We start from the raw sequence: 20,382 nt of genomic DNA, 5'->3' as shown, positions 1-20,382 counted from the left end.
TGTCGCTGGATTAACGAGAATTGTATCTTTAAAATGGTGTAAAATACTTGTATGCTTGAGGAATTTTAATTATGAGATTTTTGATGTTTTGAATTTGGCGCCCTGCACTTTCACTGGCTGTTGGCGAGGTGGGATGCTACCGTCCCACATATCCCAGAGAGGTTAAGGTTGTTCTGTTTGGGTCCTGGTGGTCTCTGGGATGGAGTTTTGTTATGGCTATTTTGTTTGACTTTCAGATCAGGTGGTTAGAGTACAGTATGTATTAACCAATGGCAACAGCTTGCCAGACATTTGCTTATTCCATGCTGGCGATGATGTTAGTAACTTTACTCTTGATTGTATTTAAAAACACAATGAGGCTGTGTAAAAAAACACTAGGTATGGTGACATGGCTTTACTAAAGACTGTGGCTGCCTATTCCCTGTATAGTGCACTACTTTTGACCAGGACACATAGGATGCCATTTGGGTCACAGCCTGAATGAAATAAACAAGGTCTGTTTATGAGAATGTACACATACTGTATATCAGATTTATAGACTGACACTGTCGTATTTCGACCATTACAGCACCACAGTCTAGCTTTGATGATTACTTCATGGCAAGGGCACACATTACTAGATCTAATAATGGACATTGTCTAACGCGCCGTTCACAAACTCCATTCCTGGAGAGCTATTGGCACATGCAAGTCTTTGTTCCAGTTGAACACTAAAACACCAGTTTCAAACAACCGACTGACTGTGGTCTTAAGTCTGGACCGTGGCCAGCTTCATCTGGTGTGTTAGTGCTGGCGTGTAACAAAAACCTGCACAGTCAATAGATACAAGACACTTTATTGCCAGCCAAGCAAACAAGGTTAGTGTTGTTTGTTTATGGTACAGCATGGTGACTCTGAAGTGCAACAAATACACATATACAACTTATTCGGAGAGTATTCAGACACCTTGACTTTTTACACATTTAGTTAAGTTACAACCTTATTCTAAAACTGATTACATTCTTTTTTTCTCATCAACCTACACACAATACCCCATAATGACTAAGTAAAAACAGGTTTTAATAAATGTTTGCAAATTTATTACAAAATAAAACACTGAAATAAGTATTCAGACCCCTTACTCAGCACTTTGTTGAAGCCCCTTTGACAGTGATCGATCACAGCCTCATCTTCTTGGGTATGATGCTACAAGCTTGGCACACCTGTATTTGGGGAGTTTCTCCCATTCTTCTCTGCAGATCCTCTCAAGCTCTGTCAGGTTAGACGGGGAGCGTCACGGCACAGCTTTTTTGTCTTGACTGTGTGCTTAGGGTCGTTGTCCTGTTGGAAGGTGAACCTTCACCCCAGTCTGAGGTCCTGAGCGCTTTGGAGCAGGTTTTCATCAAGGAACTTTCTGTACTTTGCTCTGTTCATCTTTCCCTCGATACTGACTAGTCTTGCAGCCCCTGCTGCTGAAAAACATTCCCACAGCATGATGCTGTCACCACCATGCTTCACCATAGGGATGATGCCAGGTTTCCTCCAGACGTGACGCTTAGCATTCAGGCCAAAGAGTTTCATTTTGGTTTCATCAGACCAGAGAATCATGTTTCTCATGGTCTGATAGTCTTTAGGTGCCTTTTGACAAACTCCAAGCAGGCTGTCATGTGCCTTTTACTGAGTGGTTTCCGTCTGGCAACTCTACCATGAAGCCTGGTTGGTGGAGTGCTGCAGAGATGGTTGTTCTTCTAGAAGGTTCTCCCATCTCCACAGAGGAACTCTGGAGCGCTGTCAGAGTGACCATCGGGTTTTTGGTCACCTCCCTGACAAAGGCCCTTCTCCCCCGATTGCTCAGTTTGGTGGCTCTTGGTGGTTCCAAACTTCTTCCATTTAAGAATGATGGAGGCCACTGTGTTCTTGGGGACCTTCAAAGCTGCAGATTGGTTTGGTAACCTTCCCCAGATTTGTGCCTCGACACAATCCTGTCTCGGAGCTCTATGGCCAATTCCTTCGACCTCATGGCTTGGTTTTTGCTCTGACATGCACTGTCAACTGTGAGACCTTATATAGACAGGTGTGTGTCTTTCCAAACAATATCCAATCAATCGAATTTACCACAGGTTGACTCCAATCAAGTTGTAGAAACATCTCAAAGATGATCAATGGAAACAGGATGCAACTGAGCTCAATTTCGAGTCTCATAGCACAGAGTCTAAAATAAGGTATTTTGTTTTTTAATTTTTAATACATTTTCAAAAGTTTAGAAAAACCTGCTTTTGCTTCGTCATTACGGGGTATTGTGTGTAAATTGATGAGAAAAATAAATAATTGAATCCATTTTAGAATAAGGCTGTAGTTGTAACAAGATGTGGAAAACGTAAGGGGGTCTGAATACTTTCCCTATGCAACATATATTATCCCCAGCCTCACCTCATACAACAAAACATTCACCCACATCCATTTAAATGTATACAGTGTGTACATTCACAAACAGGACTGGAGACTGTTGAAGACCCCTGCTCTAACAGTAAGGTATTAGGTCAGTATACATACCAGATCCATTGTCATCGAACAACTAGATTAGGCTGATGGGAACTAAACAAAGAGGTATGATACTGACGTGTGAGTGTACACATTCTCATACTCGTCCCCCATGGGAATCAAACCCACGACCCTAGCGTTGCAAGTGTCAGGCTCTACCAAGTGAGACACACAGTAGCTCTGAATGGTGTGCATCCCAAATGGCACTCTTTCCTATGGGCCCTGGCCAAACATAGTACACTACGGACAAGTTCTGGCCTGGTTTAGATCTTATCTGTCGGAAAGATATCAGTTTGTCTCTGTGAATGGTTTGTCCTCTGACAAATCAACTGTAAATTTTGGTGTTCCTCAAGGTTCCGTTTTAGGACCACTATTGTTTTCACTATATATTTTACCTCTTGGGGATGTTATTCGAAAACATAATGTTAACTTTCACTGCTATGCGGATGACACGCAGCTGTACATTTCAATGAAACATGGTGAAGCCCCAAAATTGCCCTTGCTAGAAGCATGTGTTTCAGACATAAGGAAGTGGATGGCTGCAAACTTTCTACTTTTAAACTCGGACAAAACAGAGATGCTTGTTCTAGGTCCCAAGAAACAAAGAGATCTTCTGTTGAATCTGACAATTAATCTTAATGGTTGTACAGTCGTCTCAAAAAAAACTGTGAAGGACCTCGGCGTTACTCTGGACCCTGATCTCTCTTTTGAAGAACATATCAAGACCATTTCAAGGACAGCTTTTTTCCATCAACGTAACATTGCAAAAATCAGAAACTTTCTGTCCAAAAATGATGCAGAAAAATTAATCCATGCTTTTGTCACTTCTAGGTTAGACTACTGCAATGCTCTACTTTCCGGCTACCCGGATAAAGCACTAAATAAACTTCAGTTAGTGCTAAATACGGCTGCTAGAATCCTGACTAGAACCAAAAAATTTGATCATATTACTCCAGTGCTATCCTCTCTACACTGGCTTCCTGTCAAAGCAAGGGCTGATTTCAAGGTTTTACTGCTAACCTACAAAGCATTACATGGGCTTGCTCCTACCTATCTCTCTGATTTGGTCCTGCCATACATACCTACACGTACACTACGGTCACAAGACGCAGGCCTCCTAATTGTCCCTAGAATTTCTAAGCAAACAGCTGGAGGCAGGGCTTTCTCCTATAGAGCTCCATTTTTATGGAATGGTCTGCCTACCCATGTCAGAGACGCAAACTCGGTCTCAACCTTTAAGTCTCTACTGAAGACTCATCTCTTCAGTGGGTCATATGATTGAGTGTAGTCTGGCCCAGGAGTGGGAAGGTGAACGGAAAGGCTCTGGAGCAACGAACCGCCCTTGCTGTCTCTGCCTGGCCGGTTCCCCTCTTTCCACTGGGATTCTCTGCCTCTAACCCTATTACAGGGGCTGAGTCACTGGCTTACTGGGGCTCTCTCATGCCGTCCCTGGAGGGGGTGCGTCACCTGAGTGGGTTGATTCACTGATGTGGTCATCCTGTCTGGGTTGGCGCCCCCCCCCCCCCCCCCCCCCCCCCCCCCCCTTGGGTTGTGCCGTAGCGGAGGTCTTTGTGGGCTATACTCAGCCTTGTCTCAGGATGGTAAGTTGGTGGTTGAAGATATCCCTCTAGTGGTGTGGGGGCTGTGCTTTGGCAAAGTGGGTGGGGTTATATCCTTCCTGTTTGGCCCTGTCCGGGGGTGTCCTCGGACGGGGCCACAGTGTCTCCTGACCCCTCCTGTCTCAGCCTCCAGTATTTATGCTGCAGTAGTTTATGTGTCGGGGGGCTAGGGTCAGTTTGTTATATCCGGAGTACTTCTCCTGTCCTATTCGGTGTCCTGTGTGAATCTAAGTATGCGTTCTCTAATTCTCTCCTTCTCTCTTTCTTTCTCTCTCTCGGAGGACCTGAGCCCTAGGACCATGCCCCAGGACTACCTGACATGATGACTCCTTGCTGTCCCCAGTCCACCTGGCCGTGCTGCTGCTCCAGTTTCAACTGTTCTGCCTTATTATTATTTGACCATGCTGGTCATTTATGAACATTTGAACATCTTGGCCATGTTCTGTTATAATCTCCACCCGGCACAGCCAGAAGAGGACTGGCCATCACACATATGCTCTCTCTAATTCTCTCTTTCTTTCTCTCTCTCGGAGGACCTGAGCCCTAGGACCATGCCCCAGGAATACCTGACATGATGACACCTTGCTGTCCCCAGTCCACCTGACCGTGCTGCTGCTCCAGTTTCAACTGTTCTGCCTTATTATTATTCGACCATGCTGGTCATTTATGAACATTTGAACATCTTGGCCATGTTCTGTTATAATCTCCACCCGGCACAGCCAGAAGAGGACTGGCCACCCCACATAGCCTGGTTCCTCTCTAGGTTTCTTCCTAGGTTTTGGCCTTTCTAGGGAGTTTTTCCTAGCCACCGTGCTTCTACATCTGCATTGCTTGCTATTTGGGGTTTTAGGCTGGTTTTCTGTACAGCACTTTGAGATATCAGCTGATGTACGAAGGGCTATATAAATAAATTTGATTTCATTTGATTTGAAGTGAACAGGGTGCCATTTGTGACGCAACTATCAATATCAGGCTACAAAGTGTTGGAGAAGCTATTAATATCACAAAATAACACAAATAGCAGAATTGGTTATCGCAGTGTCCTGTTTTCATTTTCAGTTGTATCTTTAGTTGATGAAGTAGTAATTCCATTGAAGATGTTGAATGTTAGATGTTATGTGCATGTGGGGAATGTAATATGGCTGGGGTGTATTCATTAGTGAACAACGTAGCAAACCATAGCAAAAGGTTTTTAAACCGAAAATGCTTTTTATTAAAACAAGCATTTATTGAGTGAGTGCGTGCGTGTGTGCGTGCGTGAGTGAGAGACAGATGGAATGAAAGAGAGAAAGAAAGGGTTTGAATGTGAGAAAGAGAGAGAATGAGAGAGAGAGACAGATGGAAAGTGCAGAGAGGAGACAGAGTGTGTGTGTGTATGTGAAGAGAGAGAGAGAGAGAGAGAGAGAGAGAGAGAGAGAGAGAGAGAGAGAGAGAGAGAGAGAGTGAAAAAAGAGAGGGTAGACAGATTGTGTGAATGGGAGAATAAAAGGAAGAACGAGCCACACAGCTACAAAGAAACAGCCCCTGTACAATACAGTCCCTATCTAATGGTGGTTATCTGTTTCAGCACCGTGGACAGCATCTGACTGCTGTTCTCTCTCTAGGAATCTTAATCACTACTATAGAAGTAAACTACAGTCTATTAGTGGCTATTAGCGGCTACACACATCAACCGAATGGAGAGATGATACAGGAGCTAACCAATCGGGTGTCAGAGCCGTCACAGCCCGTCACATCCCAGAAAGAGGACTTTAAGATATTGCAAAGCAGTACGAATAATCATTTTCATTTTAACTCTGATCAAGGACCAGGGTGTCAGCTTAAAATGTCAGCTTCACACACATACATGTATATTTTAAGAAGGCTCATCGTTCACATTCTCTGTGTGTGTGTATGTGTGCATGCGTGTACGTGTGTGTGTGGCAGTTTGAGGCTTTGCCATCTCTTATGTGATGTGAGTTAATCAGAGAGCTGAGAGACCTGGGGAGTGAGGGCCATAGACAGTGCTGTGAGAGCTGAGAGGACTGTGGAGTGTGGGCCTTAGACACGTGTTGTGAGAGCTGAGAGGCCTGGGGGAGTGAGGGCCTTAGACATGTGTTGTGAGAGCTGAGAGGCCTGGGGGAGTGAGGGCCTTAGACACGTGTTGTGAGAGCTGAGAGGCCTGGGGGAGTGAGGGCCTTAGACACGTGTTGTGAGAGCTGAGAGGCCTGGGGGAGTGAGGGCCTTAGACACGTGTTGTGAGAGCTGAGAGGCCTGGGGGAGTGAGGGCTTTAGACACGTGTTGTGAGAGCTGAGAGGCCTGGGGGAGTGAGGGCCTTAGACACGTGTTGTGAGAGCTGAGAGGCCTGGGGGAGTGAGGGCCTTAGACACGTGTTGTGAGAGCTGAGAGGCCTGGGGGAGTGAGGGACTAAAAGGAAAACTTTTTCAACTTCATATTCATCATCTCCAGCACCAGCCCAACATCAACATCTGTGATGTGTTTCTATATTTTGTAGTAAAAAAAGATTGAGGGAGAGAAGGGTTTCCAATGACATCATCAGTGTGACTCGTGTGATTTTGACCAGCTGTGAGTAGGCATTGTCTACTAATTGCATACTAATTGTCTACTAATTGGTTGTTGATTTCACAGGAAACACTTGGTGTTGGAGATGATGAAAATGAAGTTGACATTATTATATTTTTTCCCCCCATTATAATCAGACATTGCAACTCCACTTAGGGTTCACGGGGTCACAGCAAGTGTGTGAGTGTGAGAGATTGACAGAGAGAGTTTGTGTGTGTGTGTGTGTGTGTGTGTGTGTGTGTGTGTGTGTGTGTGTGTGTGTGTGTGTGTGTGTGTGTGTGTGTGTGAGAGAGAGAGAGAGAGAGAGAGAGAGAGACCAGTGTGAACCGGAGAGTAAAATATAATGCTGGTCTTGGTCCTGTAAAATATACTGCTGGTCTTGGTCCTGTAGAATATACTGCTGGTCTTGGTCCTGTAAAATATGCTGCTGGTCTTGGTCCTGTTAAATATACTGCTGGTCTTGGTCCTGTAAAATATGCTGCTGGTCTTGGTCCTGTAAAACATACTACTGGTCTTGGTCCTGTTAAATATACTGGTGGTCTTGGTCCTGTAGAATATACTGCTGGTCTTGGTCCTGTTAAATATACTGGTGGTCTTGGTCCTGTTAAATATACTGCTGGTCTTGGTCCTGTAGAATATACTGCTGGTCTTGGTCCTGTAAAATATGCTGCTGGTCTTAGTCCTGTAAAATATGCTGCTGATCTTGGTCCTGTAGAATATACTGCTGGTCTTGGTCCTGTAAAATATGCTGCTGGTCTTGGTCCTGTAAAATATGCTGCTGGTCTTAGTCCTGTAAAATATGCTGCTGATCTTGGTCCTGTAAAATATGCTGCTGGTCTTGGTACTGTTAAATACACTGCTGGTCTTGGTCCTGTAAAATATACTACTGGTCTTGGTACTGTAACATATCCTGCTGGTCTTGGTCCTGTTAAATATACTGCTGGTCTTGGTCCTGTAAAATATACTACTGGTCTTGGTAATGTAAAATATCCTGCTGGTCTTGGTCCTGTTAAATATACTGCTGGTATTGGTACTGTAAAATATACTGCAAGTGATGAGGAAACAAAGCCATGTTAGGCTACATAATAGATCTGATGCTATATGTGACCTACAGTTCATTTACTCCAGTGAATACAGAAAGGTTAAAAAACAAACCGGTGTTACTACATTAATATCAAGTAATACAGTATCAAGGCCAATCTCTGCAGTCCTGTTGTATAGTCATTACAGTAAGCACCTCTGCAGTACAGTTGTATAATGATTACAGTAAATACTTCTGCAGTAAGGTAGGTACTTGTACAGTACATTTTCAAAAAGAAAACACGCAGCGAACTCTTTGTTTCTTTAAAAACCTGCTGTCTGTAAAATATTGTGCACTACAGCTTGGAAAATAATTCAATAATGTTTGTTTCCAACAACGTTTTCCTAAAGAAATCTGCTTCGTGTTTTGTTTCCTTGACACGATACTAACAAGTATCGCAATACTGGTATCGTCCCGGCCCTATTGGACAGTACAATAACCTGTTCTGTGGCTCACTCACCTTGAGCTTCTTGACATTGACACAGGGGTCGTTGGAGAAGCTCTCAGTGTCAGCAATCTGGATGTCTGCCTTCTCCAGCTCATTGGTCAAGTCATTCCTCACCTGAGAGAAAGACAAAGACAGAGAGAGGGAGAGAGAGACAGAGACATACTCATATCAAGTTCAAACCCCTGAGCTGACAAGGTACAAATCTGTCGTTCTGCCCCTGAACAGGCAGTTAAACCCACTGTTCCTAGGCCGTCATTGAAAATAAGAATTTGTTCTTAACTGACTTGCCTTAAATAAAGGTACAATTATTATTATTTTTTTTAATTAAAAAAATTGCACGGTTCTGCTCACAACAATATCCCTGTTGTCTATCCGTCTCCCAAATGGCACCCCATTCCTATTGCCCTGGTCAAAAGTAGTGCACTACATATGGAATATGGTGCCATTTGGGAAGCAGACAATTTCTAACTGATTCCAGATCAGTCTGGAAGCATCCTGCCCGTGGACCCTGCACCCCTTCTGAGATATGGACAGACTTCAGTTATTTATCCCTTAATTTAGTCTCTGTATCCCCCCAGCAGAAACTATTCCAGAAATGAAAATTGCTCCTTGGTTCCCGTCGAGTCTCAAGCACTCGATAATAAGCCGAGGAGGCAGTAAGATGCGTTTGTTTCTTAGCTAATGCTGCTGAGCTAATGTTGACTTAGTGGTATTTTAGGGACACTGGGGGAAAACATGCAGCTGTTACTGCTGAATGCAGCATGGGGGAGAAACAGTAGGGTACAGAAAGATCCCTATTTGTTGAGGAGGTAATGCATACTGTGTGTCTCATAGTAGCCCCATGTGTGTACGAGCGAAGAGAGAGAGAAAGCAAGAGAGAGAGAAAGCAAGAGAGAGAAAGAGGGAGAGAGAGAGCAAGAGAGAGAGAGAGAGAGAGAGAGAGAAAGAGGGAGGGAGAGTGAGAGCTAGGGAGAGAGAGAGAGAGAGAGAGAGAGAGAGAGAGAGGGAGAGGGAGAGCTAGGGATAGATAGAGAGAGCTAGGGAGAGAGAAAGAGAGAGAGAGAGAGAGAGAGAGAGAGAGAGAGAGAGAGAGAGCGAGAGAGAGAGATTATGGTAGAGAGAAGAGACCTCTTAAAGTGAAGAGTTAAGCAGAGGGGCTGCATGGCTCCAGGGAGGAAGGGAGGAGGGGTGCAGCAGAAGGCTGACCGCCCGTCTCGGCGAGAGGGGAACTCCAGAGGGTTAGTGGGTTAGTAACCACAGAAGGCCCAGCCATGGAGGGTGGTGAGTGCGCTACAGTGTGATGCGATGAAATGCATAATGCAGTTAACGCTGTGGTGACCTGTCAAGTGAACCAGAATATACACATAAACAGGAAGCATTGTGAGTTAGCTACAGGAAACACTACAGTGTACTACAGTGATAGCTAGGCAGGCGAAAAAGGCTTTTAGAACCATGTGGTCATTGTGTGGGGTGTGTGTGTGTGTGTGCGTGTGTCTGTGGGAATGCTTGTTTGTGCTTCAGTCAGTCTACTTTACTTGTAAACAGCATATCTAGGACATATTGGCCACCTACTGGTCTAAATTCATTGGGAGGCTAATATATATTTGATGCATTGAGCCATCACAGTGGTAGGTAATGGCTGTAGGGAGGTAGATAATGGTGTGAAGAGGAAGTGGTTTGCCTCCCTGTGCGGTGTCCCAAATGGCACCCTATTCCCTATGTAGTGCACTAGTTCTGACCAGGGACCATAGGGAAACCCATACAGCTCTGGTCAAAAGTAGTGCACAACACACAGGGAGTAGGGTGCCATTTGGGACGCAACCTAGGCATCCATTCCTCTCATTCTTCCTGATTCATTCTCTCACAAACTCCTAGCTATAACTCAACCACCAATTCCTTTATGCTAAATGTCCAGTATTTATCCCAGCTACAACAATATTCACTGTTGAACTAAGGCCAGGTCAACACACACACACATGTAGGAACGTGTGCAAGATCACATGCATGCAAACACACCGCAGATGGATTTGTCTACTTCCATCAGGAATGGAAGGAACACTACATCTAACTAAAAGAAAGAGCTTGAGAAAGAGAAGGAAACCGTCTGTCAGCGTGTGCAAGTGTCTCCTTGTTTATGTCTGATTTGGGCCTGTAGATCCTGGAGACCATCAGAAGACAATGTACTAGCTTGTCTGCTCTGAGTTGACTTATTATTCCTGAAGAGCAAAGCCAGGTTGTATTGATCCAGTAATGCTGTTGTCTACACGTAGCAGAGTGTTGAAGGAAAGTTAGACAACATGGTTCCATGAGAGTGAGTTATGAGTGTGTGTGTAGGTGGTTGTGTATGTGTGTGTATGTGCGTGTGAGTGTATGTGTGTGTATGTCTCCCTCTGTCTCTCTGTGTGTGTGTGTGTGTGTGTGTGTGTGTGTGTGTGTGTGTGTGTGTGTGTGTGTGTGTGTGTGTGTGTGTGTGTGTGTGTGTGTGTGTGTGTGTGTGTGTGTGTGTGTGTGTGTGTGTGTGTGCGCCTGTGTGTGTGTGTGTGTGTGTGTGCGCCTGTGTGTGTGTGAACATGTTTTTCTTGCAATTTAATGTGTGTATCTTAGTTGAATAACAGCTACTTTATATTCACAAAAACACATGAAATAAGCTCCCGGAGACGTCTTCCATTGTGAAGTCCCCAATTCAAACACATTATCTTTCCATTAGACACACAAAACCCACCTCAGCCATTTATACAAACAGAGACACGGTGTTCACACACACACACACACACACACACACACACACACACACACACACACACACACACACACACACACACACACACACACACACACACACACACACACATGGCAGAGCCATTACTGAACACCAGTCCACTGTAGTGAGCTGTAGCGAGCACAGTGTGTTTGTGTGCACCATGCAGTGGGTCTGTATTTACAGTATTGTTGTCATGATACCAGAATTTTGACTTCTATACCAATACTATCTTAAGGCCATGAGACTGTTAAATAGTCATCACTAGCCTGCATCCACCCAGTATCCTGCCCTGACCATAGTCCCTAGCCGGCTACCACCTGGTACCTTAAAGGCTGGTCACTTTAATAATGTTAACATACTGTAATACCCATTTCATATGTATATACTGTATTGCTGCATATATTTATTTAGCCTTTATTTAACTAGGCAAGTCAGTTAAGAACAAATTATTATTTACAACGACGGCCTACCACAGCCAAACCTTAACCCAGACGACGCTGAGACAATTGTGCGCCACCCTATGGGACTCCCAATCACAGCCGGATGTGAAACAGCCTGGAATTGAACCAGGGTCTGTAGTGCCTTAGACTGCTGCACCACTCAGGAGTACATACATATACTATTCCATCCTACGTATTCTTCACATATACTACATATTCTATCCTATACTGTACATAATGTCTATATATCCAATCACACACATATATATGTACTGTACATACACTATTGTTCAAAAGTTTGGGGTCACTTAAAAATGTCCTTGTTTTTGAAAGAAAAGCACGTTTTTTTGTCCATTAAAATAACATAAAATTGATCAGAAATACAGCGTAGACATTGTTAATGTTGTAAATGACTGTTGTAGCTGGAAAATGCACATTTTTTTATGAAATATCTACATAAGCGTACAGAGACCCATTATCAGCAACCATCACACCTGTGTTCCAATGTCACGTTTTGTTAGCTAATCCAAGTTTATAATTTTAAAAGGCTAATTGATCATTAGAAAACCCTTTTGCAATTATGTTAGCACAGCTGAACGTTGTTGTCCGGATTAACCTCTTGAGTGTAGGGAGCAGTATTTTGATGTTTGGATGAAAAACGTACCCAAACTGCCTATTTCTCAGGCCCAGAATCTAGAATATGCATATAATTGTCAGATGATGATAGAAAACACTCTAAAGTTTCCAAAACTGTCAAAATATTGTCTGTGAGTATAATAGAACTGATATTGCAGGCGAAAACCTGAGGAAAATCCAACCAGGAAGTGTTGTCCTGAAACCTCTCTGTTCCATTGCATGCCTTCCCTCCATTTAAAGGGATATCAACCAGATTTATTTTCCTATGGCTTCCACATGGTGTGAACAGTCTTTAGGCATAGTTTCAGAAAAATGATCACATCGCGCCATTAGATGGCTGGGTGCCAGCAGAGTTTTGCATGCGTGAGTAGCTTGGAACAGACATTTTCTCTCTACCTCCCATTGAAAAAAGTTACGGTCCGGTTGAAATATTATTGATTATTTATTGTAAAAACAACCTGAGGATTGATTATAAAAGACATGTTTCTATGAACTTTACGGATGCTATTTGGAATTTTCGTCTGCCCCGTTGTCACCGCTCGAGTCTGTGGATTTCTGAACATAACGCGCCAACCAAATGAAGGTTTTTGGATTTAAAAATAACTTTATGGAACAAAAGGAACATTTATTGTGTAACTGGGAGTCTCGTGAGTGCAAACATCCGAAGATCATCAAAGGTAAGCGATTCATTTTATTGCTTTTCTGACTTTCGTGACCAATCTAGTTTGCTGCTAGCTGTTTGTAATGTTTTGTCTGCTGAGAGAGATGTCCTAACATAAATGCTTGGTATGCTTTCGCCGAAAAGCTTTTTTTTAAAATCTGACACGCCAGGTGGATTAATAACAAGCTAAACTGTGTTTTGCTATATTGCACTTGTGATTTCATGAAAATTTAATATTTGCAGTAATTTAATTTAGCACTCTGTAATTCAGCGGATGTTGACGAAAATGATCCCGCTAACGGGATGGGTGCGCCAAGAAGTTAAAGAAGCAATAAAACTGTCCTTCTTTAGATTCGTTGAGTATCTGGAGCATCAGCATTTGTGGGTTCGATTACAGGCTCAAAATGGCCAGAAGCAAAGTTTCTTCTGAAACTCGTCAGTCTATTCTTGTTCTGAGAAATGAAGGCTATTCCATGTGAGAAGTTGCCAAGAAACTGAAGATCTCGTACAACGCTGTGTACTACTCCCTTCACAGAACAGCGCAAACTGTCTCTAACCAGAATAGAAAGAGGAGTGGGAGGCCCCGTTGCACAACTGAGCAAGAGGACAAGTACATTAGTGTCTAGTTTGAGAAACAGACGCCACACAAGTCCTCAACTGGCAGCTTCATTAAATAGTACCTGCAAAACACCAGTCTCAACGTCAACAGTGAAGAGGCGACTCCAGGATGATGGCTTCCCGCTAGCTGCTAGCCACAGCTCGCTAGCTGTCTAGAGCATATTGGACTGTTAGCTGTATAGATCCATCGGCCAATTTCTTGGGCCACAATACCTATTTTGTCAATTGGACTTGGACCCCTCTGCTACTCGGAACCCTACTAATCCATCACGATTGGTCTATTGACATAAAACAGACATTTCCTCCGTGGAGACATCCCTGTAAGGCCCTTATGCTAGCTTGCTAGGCCCGGTCTGCTAGTTGTCTGAATCGCCGTGTCTCCAGCCAGCCCAACCACTCACTGGACCCCTATTGATCACCCGGCTACACATGCCTCTCCCTAATATCAATATGCCTTGTCCATTACTTTCCGGGTTAATGATTATTATCTTATTTCACTGTGAAGCCTCTAGCCCTACTCAATATTCCTTAACCTCCCATTTAGTTCCACCTTCCATATATGCGGTGACATCACCTGTTTTAAACGTCTCTAGAGACAATATCTCTCTCATCATTACTCAATGCCTAGGTTTACCTCCAATGTACTCACATCCTACCATACCTCTGTCTGTACATTATGCCTTGAATCTATTCTCTCACGACCAGAAACCTGCTCCTTTTACTCTCTGCTCTGAACGCACTAGACTACCAGTCCTGATCCAGGCCCTGCAGTGCCTAGCTCCACTCCTACTCCCCAGGTGCTCTCATTTGTTGACTCCCGTAACAGTAAAAGCCTTGGTTTCATGCATGTTAACATTAGAAGCCTCCTCCCTAAGTTTGTTTTATTCACTGCTTTAGCACACTCTGCCAACCCGGATGTCCTAGCCGTGTCTGAAGCCTGGCTTAGGAAGCACACCAAAAACCCTGAAATGTCCATCCCCAGCTATAACATTTTCCGACAAGATAGAACTGCCAAAGGGGGCGGTGTTGCAATCAACTGCAGAGATAGCCTGTAGAGTTCTGTCTTACTATCCAGGTCGGTACCCTAACAATTAGAACTTCTACTTTTAAAAATTCATCTTTCCAGAAACAAGTCTCTCACCGTTGCCGCTTGCTATAGACCACTCTCTGCCCCCAGCTGTGCCCTGGACACCATATGTGAACTGATTGCCCCCCATCTATCTTCAGAGCTCGTGCTGCTAGGTGACCTAAACTCTGACATGCTTAACACCCCGGCAATCCTACAATCTAAGCCTGATGCCCTCAATCTCACACAAATTATCAATGAACCCACCAAGTACAACCCCAAATCCGTGAACACGGGTACCCTCATAGATATCATCCTAACCAACTTGCCCTCCAAATACACCTCTACTGTTTTCAACCAAGATCTCAGCGATCACTGTCTCATTGCCTGTATCTGTAATGGGTCCGCGGTCAAACAACCACCCCTCATCACTGTCAAACACTCCCTAAAACACTTCAGCGAGCAGGCCTTTCTAATCAACCTGGCCTGGGTATCCTGGAAGGAAATTGACCTCATCCCGTCAGTAGAGGATGCCTGGTCGTTCTTTAAAAGTGCCTTCCTCACCATCTTAAATAAGCATGCCCCATTCAAATAAAATGTAGCCAGGAACAGATATGGCCCTTGGTTCTCCCCAGACCTGACTGCCCTTGAAGAGCACAAAAACCTCCTGTTGTGTTCTGCATCATGCAACTTTTCAGGGAAGTAGCACAAACTCAAAAAAGTTCTGGGACACTGTAAAGTCCATGGAGAATAAGAGCACCTCCTCCCAGTTGCCCACTGCACTGAGGCTAGGAAACACTGTCACCACCGATAAATCCACTATAATCGAGAATTTCAATAAGCATTTTTCTACGGCTGGCCATGCTTTCCACTTGGCTGCTTGGCTGCTCTTGCCTATGCCGTTCTGTACCATCACTCATTCATATATCTTTATGTACATATTCTTTATTCCTTTACACTTGTGTGTGTAAGGTAGTAGTTTTGGAATTGTTAGGTTAGATTACTTGTTGGTTATTACTGCATTGTCGGAACTAGAAGCACAAGCATTTCGCTACACTCGCATTAACATCTGCTAACCATGTGTATGTGACAAATAAACTTGATTTGATTTGATTTGAAAGCTGCCGCGGTCATCCCCCTCTTCAAAGGGGGTGACACTCTAGACCCAAACTGCTACAGACCTATATCTATTCTACCCTGCCTTTCTAAGGTCTTTGAAAGCCAAGTTAACAAACAGATATTCGACCATTTCGAATCCCACCATACCTTCTCCGCTATGCAATCTGGTTTCAGAGCTGGTCATGGGTGCACCTCAGCCACACTCAAGGTCCTAAACGATATCATAACCGCCATCGATAAGAGACAATACTGTGCAGCCGTATTCATCAACCTGGCTAAGGCTTTTGACTCTGTCAATCACAACATTCTTATTGGCTGACTCAACAGCCTTGGTATCTCAAATGACTGCCTCGCCTGGTTCACTAACTACTTCTCAGAGATAGTTCAGTGTGTCAAATCGGAGGTCCTGTTGTCCGGGCCTCTGGCAGTCTCTATGGGGGTGCCACAGGGTTCAATTCTCGGGCCGATTCTCTTCTCTGTATACATCAATGATGTCGCTCTTGCTGCTGGTGATTCTTTGGTCCACCTCTAGGCAGACGACAGCATTCTGTATACCCCTGGCCCTTCGTTGGACACTGTGTTAACTAACCTCCAGACGAGCTTCAATGCCATACAACTCTCCTTCTGTGGCCTTCAACTGCTCTTAAATGCAAGTAAAACTAATTACATGCTCTTCAACCGATCGCTGCCCACACCTGCCCGCCCGTCCAGCATCACTACTCTGGACGGTTCTGACTTAGAATATGTGAACAACTACACATACCTAGGTGTCTGGTTAGACTGTAAACTCTCCTTCCAGACTCATATTAAACATCTCAAATCCAAAATGAAATCTAGAATCGGCTTCCTATTTCGCAACAAAGCATCCTTCACTCATGCTGCCAAACATACCTCGTAAAACTGACCATCCTACTGATCTTCGACTTAGGCGATGTAATTTACAAAATAGCCTCCAACACTCTACTCAACAAATTGGACGCAGTCTATCCATTTTGTCACCAAAGCCCCATATACTACCCACCACTGCGACCTGTACTCTCTCGTTGGTTGGCCCTCGCTTCATACTTGTCGACAAACCCACTGGCTACTCCTCTCCTTCCAGTTCTCTGCTGCCATTACTGGAACGAACTGCAAAAATCACTAAAGCTGGAGACTCTTACCTCCCTCACTAGCTTTAAGCACCAGCTGTCAGAGTAGCTCACAGATCGCTGCAACTGTACATAGCTCATCTGTAAATAGCCCATCCAATCTACCTCATCCCCATACTGTATTTATTTATTTATCTTGCTCCTTTGCCCCCCAGTATCTCTACTTGCACATTAATCTTCTGCACATTCTACCGTTCCAGTGTTTAATTGCTATATTGTAATTACTTCGCCACTATTGCCTATTTATTGCCTTACCTCTCTTATCCTACCTCATTTGTACATGCTGTATATAGATTTTTCTACTGTATTATTGATTGTATGTTTGTTTATTCCATGTGTAACTCTGTGTTGTTGTATGTGTTGAACTGCTTTGCTTTATCTTGGCCAGGTTGCAGTTGCAAATGAGAACTTGTTCTCAACTAGCCTACCTGGTTAAATAAAGGTGAAACATTTTTTTATGAAAAAAATATAAAATACCACTGCCTCCCAGGGAGTGCAGTGGTTCCCCAGGACAGGCTAGAGCTAGCAGTGGGTAAGTGGAGCAGGCACCGGCACATCGGCTGCGCTCATAGACTTTTATCCTCTCTCAATCGGTAAACGACATGAAACATATTTGACAGAAGTACAGAAAAAAATGGAATTCTAGTACCTGTTTGTTATGTTCTAGCATGGAAAAAGAGCAGACATTTGGGCATAGAGTGTAAAACTAATCGACAGTATGCCAGAGAGCTTGTGGAGAATACGGCTACATACAGTGCCTTGCGAAAGTATTCGGCCCCCTTGAACTTTGCGACCTTTTGCCACATTTCAGGCTTCAAACATAAAGATATAAAACTGTATTTTTTTGTGAAGAATCAACAACAAGTGGGACACAATCATGAAGTGGAACGACATTTATTGGATATTTCAAACCTTTTTAACAAATCAAAAACTGAAAAATTGGGCGTGCAAAATTATTCAGCCCCCTTAAGTTAATACTTTGTAGCGCCACCTTTTCCTGCGATTACAGCTGTAAGTCGCTTGGGGTATGTCTCTATCAGTTTTGCACATCGAGAGACTGAAATTTTTTCCCATTCCTCCTTGCAAAACAGCTCGAGCTCAGTGAGGTTGGATGGAGAGCATTTGTGAACAGCAGTTTTCAGTTCTTTCCACAGATTCTCGATTGGATTCAGGTCTGGACTTTGACTTGGCCATTCTAACACCTGGATATGTTTATTTTTGAACCATTCCATTGTAGATTTTGCTTTATGTTTTGGATCATTGTCTTGTTGGAAGACAAATCTCCGTCCCAGTTTCAGGTCTTTTGCAGACTCCATCAGGTTTTCTTCCAGAATGGTCCTGTATTTGGCTCCATCCATCTTCCCATCAATTTTAACCATCTTCCCTGTCCCTGCTGAAGAAAAGCAGGCCCAAACCATGATGCTGCCACCACCATGTTTGACAGTGGGGATGGTGTGTTCAGTGTGATGAGCTGTGTTGCTTTTACGCCAAACATAACGTTTTGCATTGTTGCCAAAAAGTTCAATTTTGGTTTCATCTGACCAGAGCACCTTCTTCCACATGTTTGGTGTGTCTCCCAGGTGGCTTGTGGCAAACTTTAAACAACACTTTTTATGGATATCTTTAAGAAATGGCTTTCTTCTTGCCACTCTTCCATAAAGGCCAGATTTGTGCAATATACGACTGATTGTTGTCCTATGGACAGAGTCTCCCACCTCAGCTGTAGATATCTGCAGTTCATCCAGAGTGATCATGGGCCTCTTGGCTGCATCTCTGATCAGTCTTCTCCTTGTATGAGCTGAAAGTTTAGAGGGACGGCCAGGTCTTGGTAGATTTGCAGTGGTCTGATACTCCTTCCATTTCAATATTTTCGCTTGCACAGTGCTTCTTGGGATGTTTAAAGCTTGGGAAATCTTTTTGTATCCAAATCCGGCTTTAAACTTCTTCACAACAGTATCTCGGACCTGAGGGTGTGTTCCTTGTTCTTCATGATGCTCTCTGCGCTTTTAACGGACCTCTGAGACTATCACAGTGCAGGTGCATTTATACGGAGACTTGATTACACACAGGTGGATTGTATTTATCATCATTAGTCATTTAGGTCAACATTGGATCATTCAGAGATCCTCACTGAACTTCTGGAGAGAGTTTGCTGCACTGAAAGTAAAGGGGCTGAATAATTTTGCACGCCCAATTTTTCAGTTTTTGATTTGTTAAAAAAGTTTGAAATATCCAATAAATGTCGTTCCACTTCATGATTGTGTCCCACTTGTTGTTGATTCTTCACAAAAAAATACAGTTTTATATCGTTATGTTTGAAGCCTGAAATGTGGCAAAAGGTCGCAAAGTTCAAGGGGGCCGAATACTTTCGCAAGGCACTGTATAGGGCTGTCCTAGAATAGCTTCTGTCTCCCAAGAGATTTCTATTTGTAAGATGTATGTCCCTTCCATTCCCAACGGACGTGGACAAATCCATCGCCGCCCCACAGAACGTGTAGGTGTGTGTGTGTGTGTGCGTATCTGTGCGTGTGTGTTTCTGTGTGTGTTTCTGTGTGTAAAAGGGAGAATGAGAACGAGAGAGGAGCAAGGGAGGGAGGGAAAAATCCTTTATTGTCTGTGCTTGCCTGGGATTCCCCATCTTCCCACAGCAGTCAATACATCAGGAGAGAAATAGAATCCACACACACACACACACACACACACACACACACACAGACACACACACACACACTCACTAACACACACACACACACACACACACTAACACACAAAAACAAACACATGGGGACAGGCTGGGCAAAATGTCAGTGTATTGAGTTATGAGTGTTGAACGCCCCAGTGCTCCAAGAGGACATTAGTACAATATGATTCTATTTACATGCAGGGTTAAACAAGCACCAGCAAACACAGACTAAAGACACGGGCATTGATACACTCATATCAGCACACAGGCAGGCAGGCACACACACACACACACACACACACACACACACACACACACACACACACACACACACACACACACACACACACACACACACAAGCGTACACACATAGACACACACATGTAAATACATACACACACACACACACACACACACACACACACACACACACACACACAGACCCACACGCATGCTTGTTAAACTCTAACCAGAAACTGTGGATTGATGGCAGCATTCGCGTAAAACTGAAAGCACGTACCACCGCATTTAATCATGGCAAGGCAACTTGGAATATGGCCGAATACAAACAGTGTAGTTATTCCCTCCGTAAGGCAATCAAACAAGGAAAGTGTCAGTATAGAGACAAAGTGGAGCCGCAATTCAACGGCTCAAACACGAGACGTATGTGACAGGGTCTACAGTCAACCACGGATCGCTGCCAGCACCCGCCCACCCGACTAGCATCACCACTCAGGACGGTTCTGACTTAGAATACATGGACAACTACAAATACCTAGGTGTCTGGCTAGACTGTAAACTCTCCTTCCAGACTCATATCAAACATCTCCAATCCAAAATCAAATCTAGAATCGGCTTCCTATTTCGCAATAAAGCCTCCTTCACTCACGCCACCTAACTTACCATAGTAAAACTGACTATCCTACCGATCCTCGACTTCGGCAATGTCATTTACAAAATAGCTTCCAATACTCTACTCAGCCAATTGGATGTAGTCTGTCACAGTGCCATCCGTTTT

At 43.9% G+C, this 20,382-nt stretch overlaps 1 protein-coding gene across 1 annotated transcript in view; it reads right to left on the bottom strand.

Annotated features, from left to right (window-relative positions):
• The window catches only part of LOC139392373 (gamma-aminobutyric acid type B receptor subunit 2-like), a 354,915-nt gene that overhangs the window by 165,471 nt on the left and 169,062 nt on the right, over nucleotides 1-20,382 (bottom strand). Inside the window, exon 4 of the mRNA XM_071140323.1 lies at nucleotides 8,244-8,345. Within this exon, the coding sequence (XP_070996424.1) occupies nucleotides 8,244-8,345 (102 nt within the window). The remainder of the gene's footprint in view (nucleotides 1-8,243; nucleotides 8,346-20,382) is intronic.

The sequence above is a fragment of the Oncorhynchus clarkii genome, chromosome 32 (assembly GCF_045791955.1).
Source record: "Oncorhynchus clarkii lewisi isolate Uvic-CL-2024 chromosome 32, UVic_Ocla_1.0, whole genome shotgun sequence".
NCBI lineage: Eukaryota > Metazoa > Chordata > Actinopteri > Salmoniformes > Salmonidae > Oncorhynchus > Oncorhynchus clarkii.
This window is presented reverse-complemented; position numbering and strand designations above follow the sequence as displayed.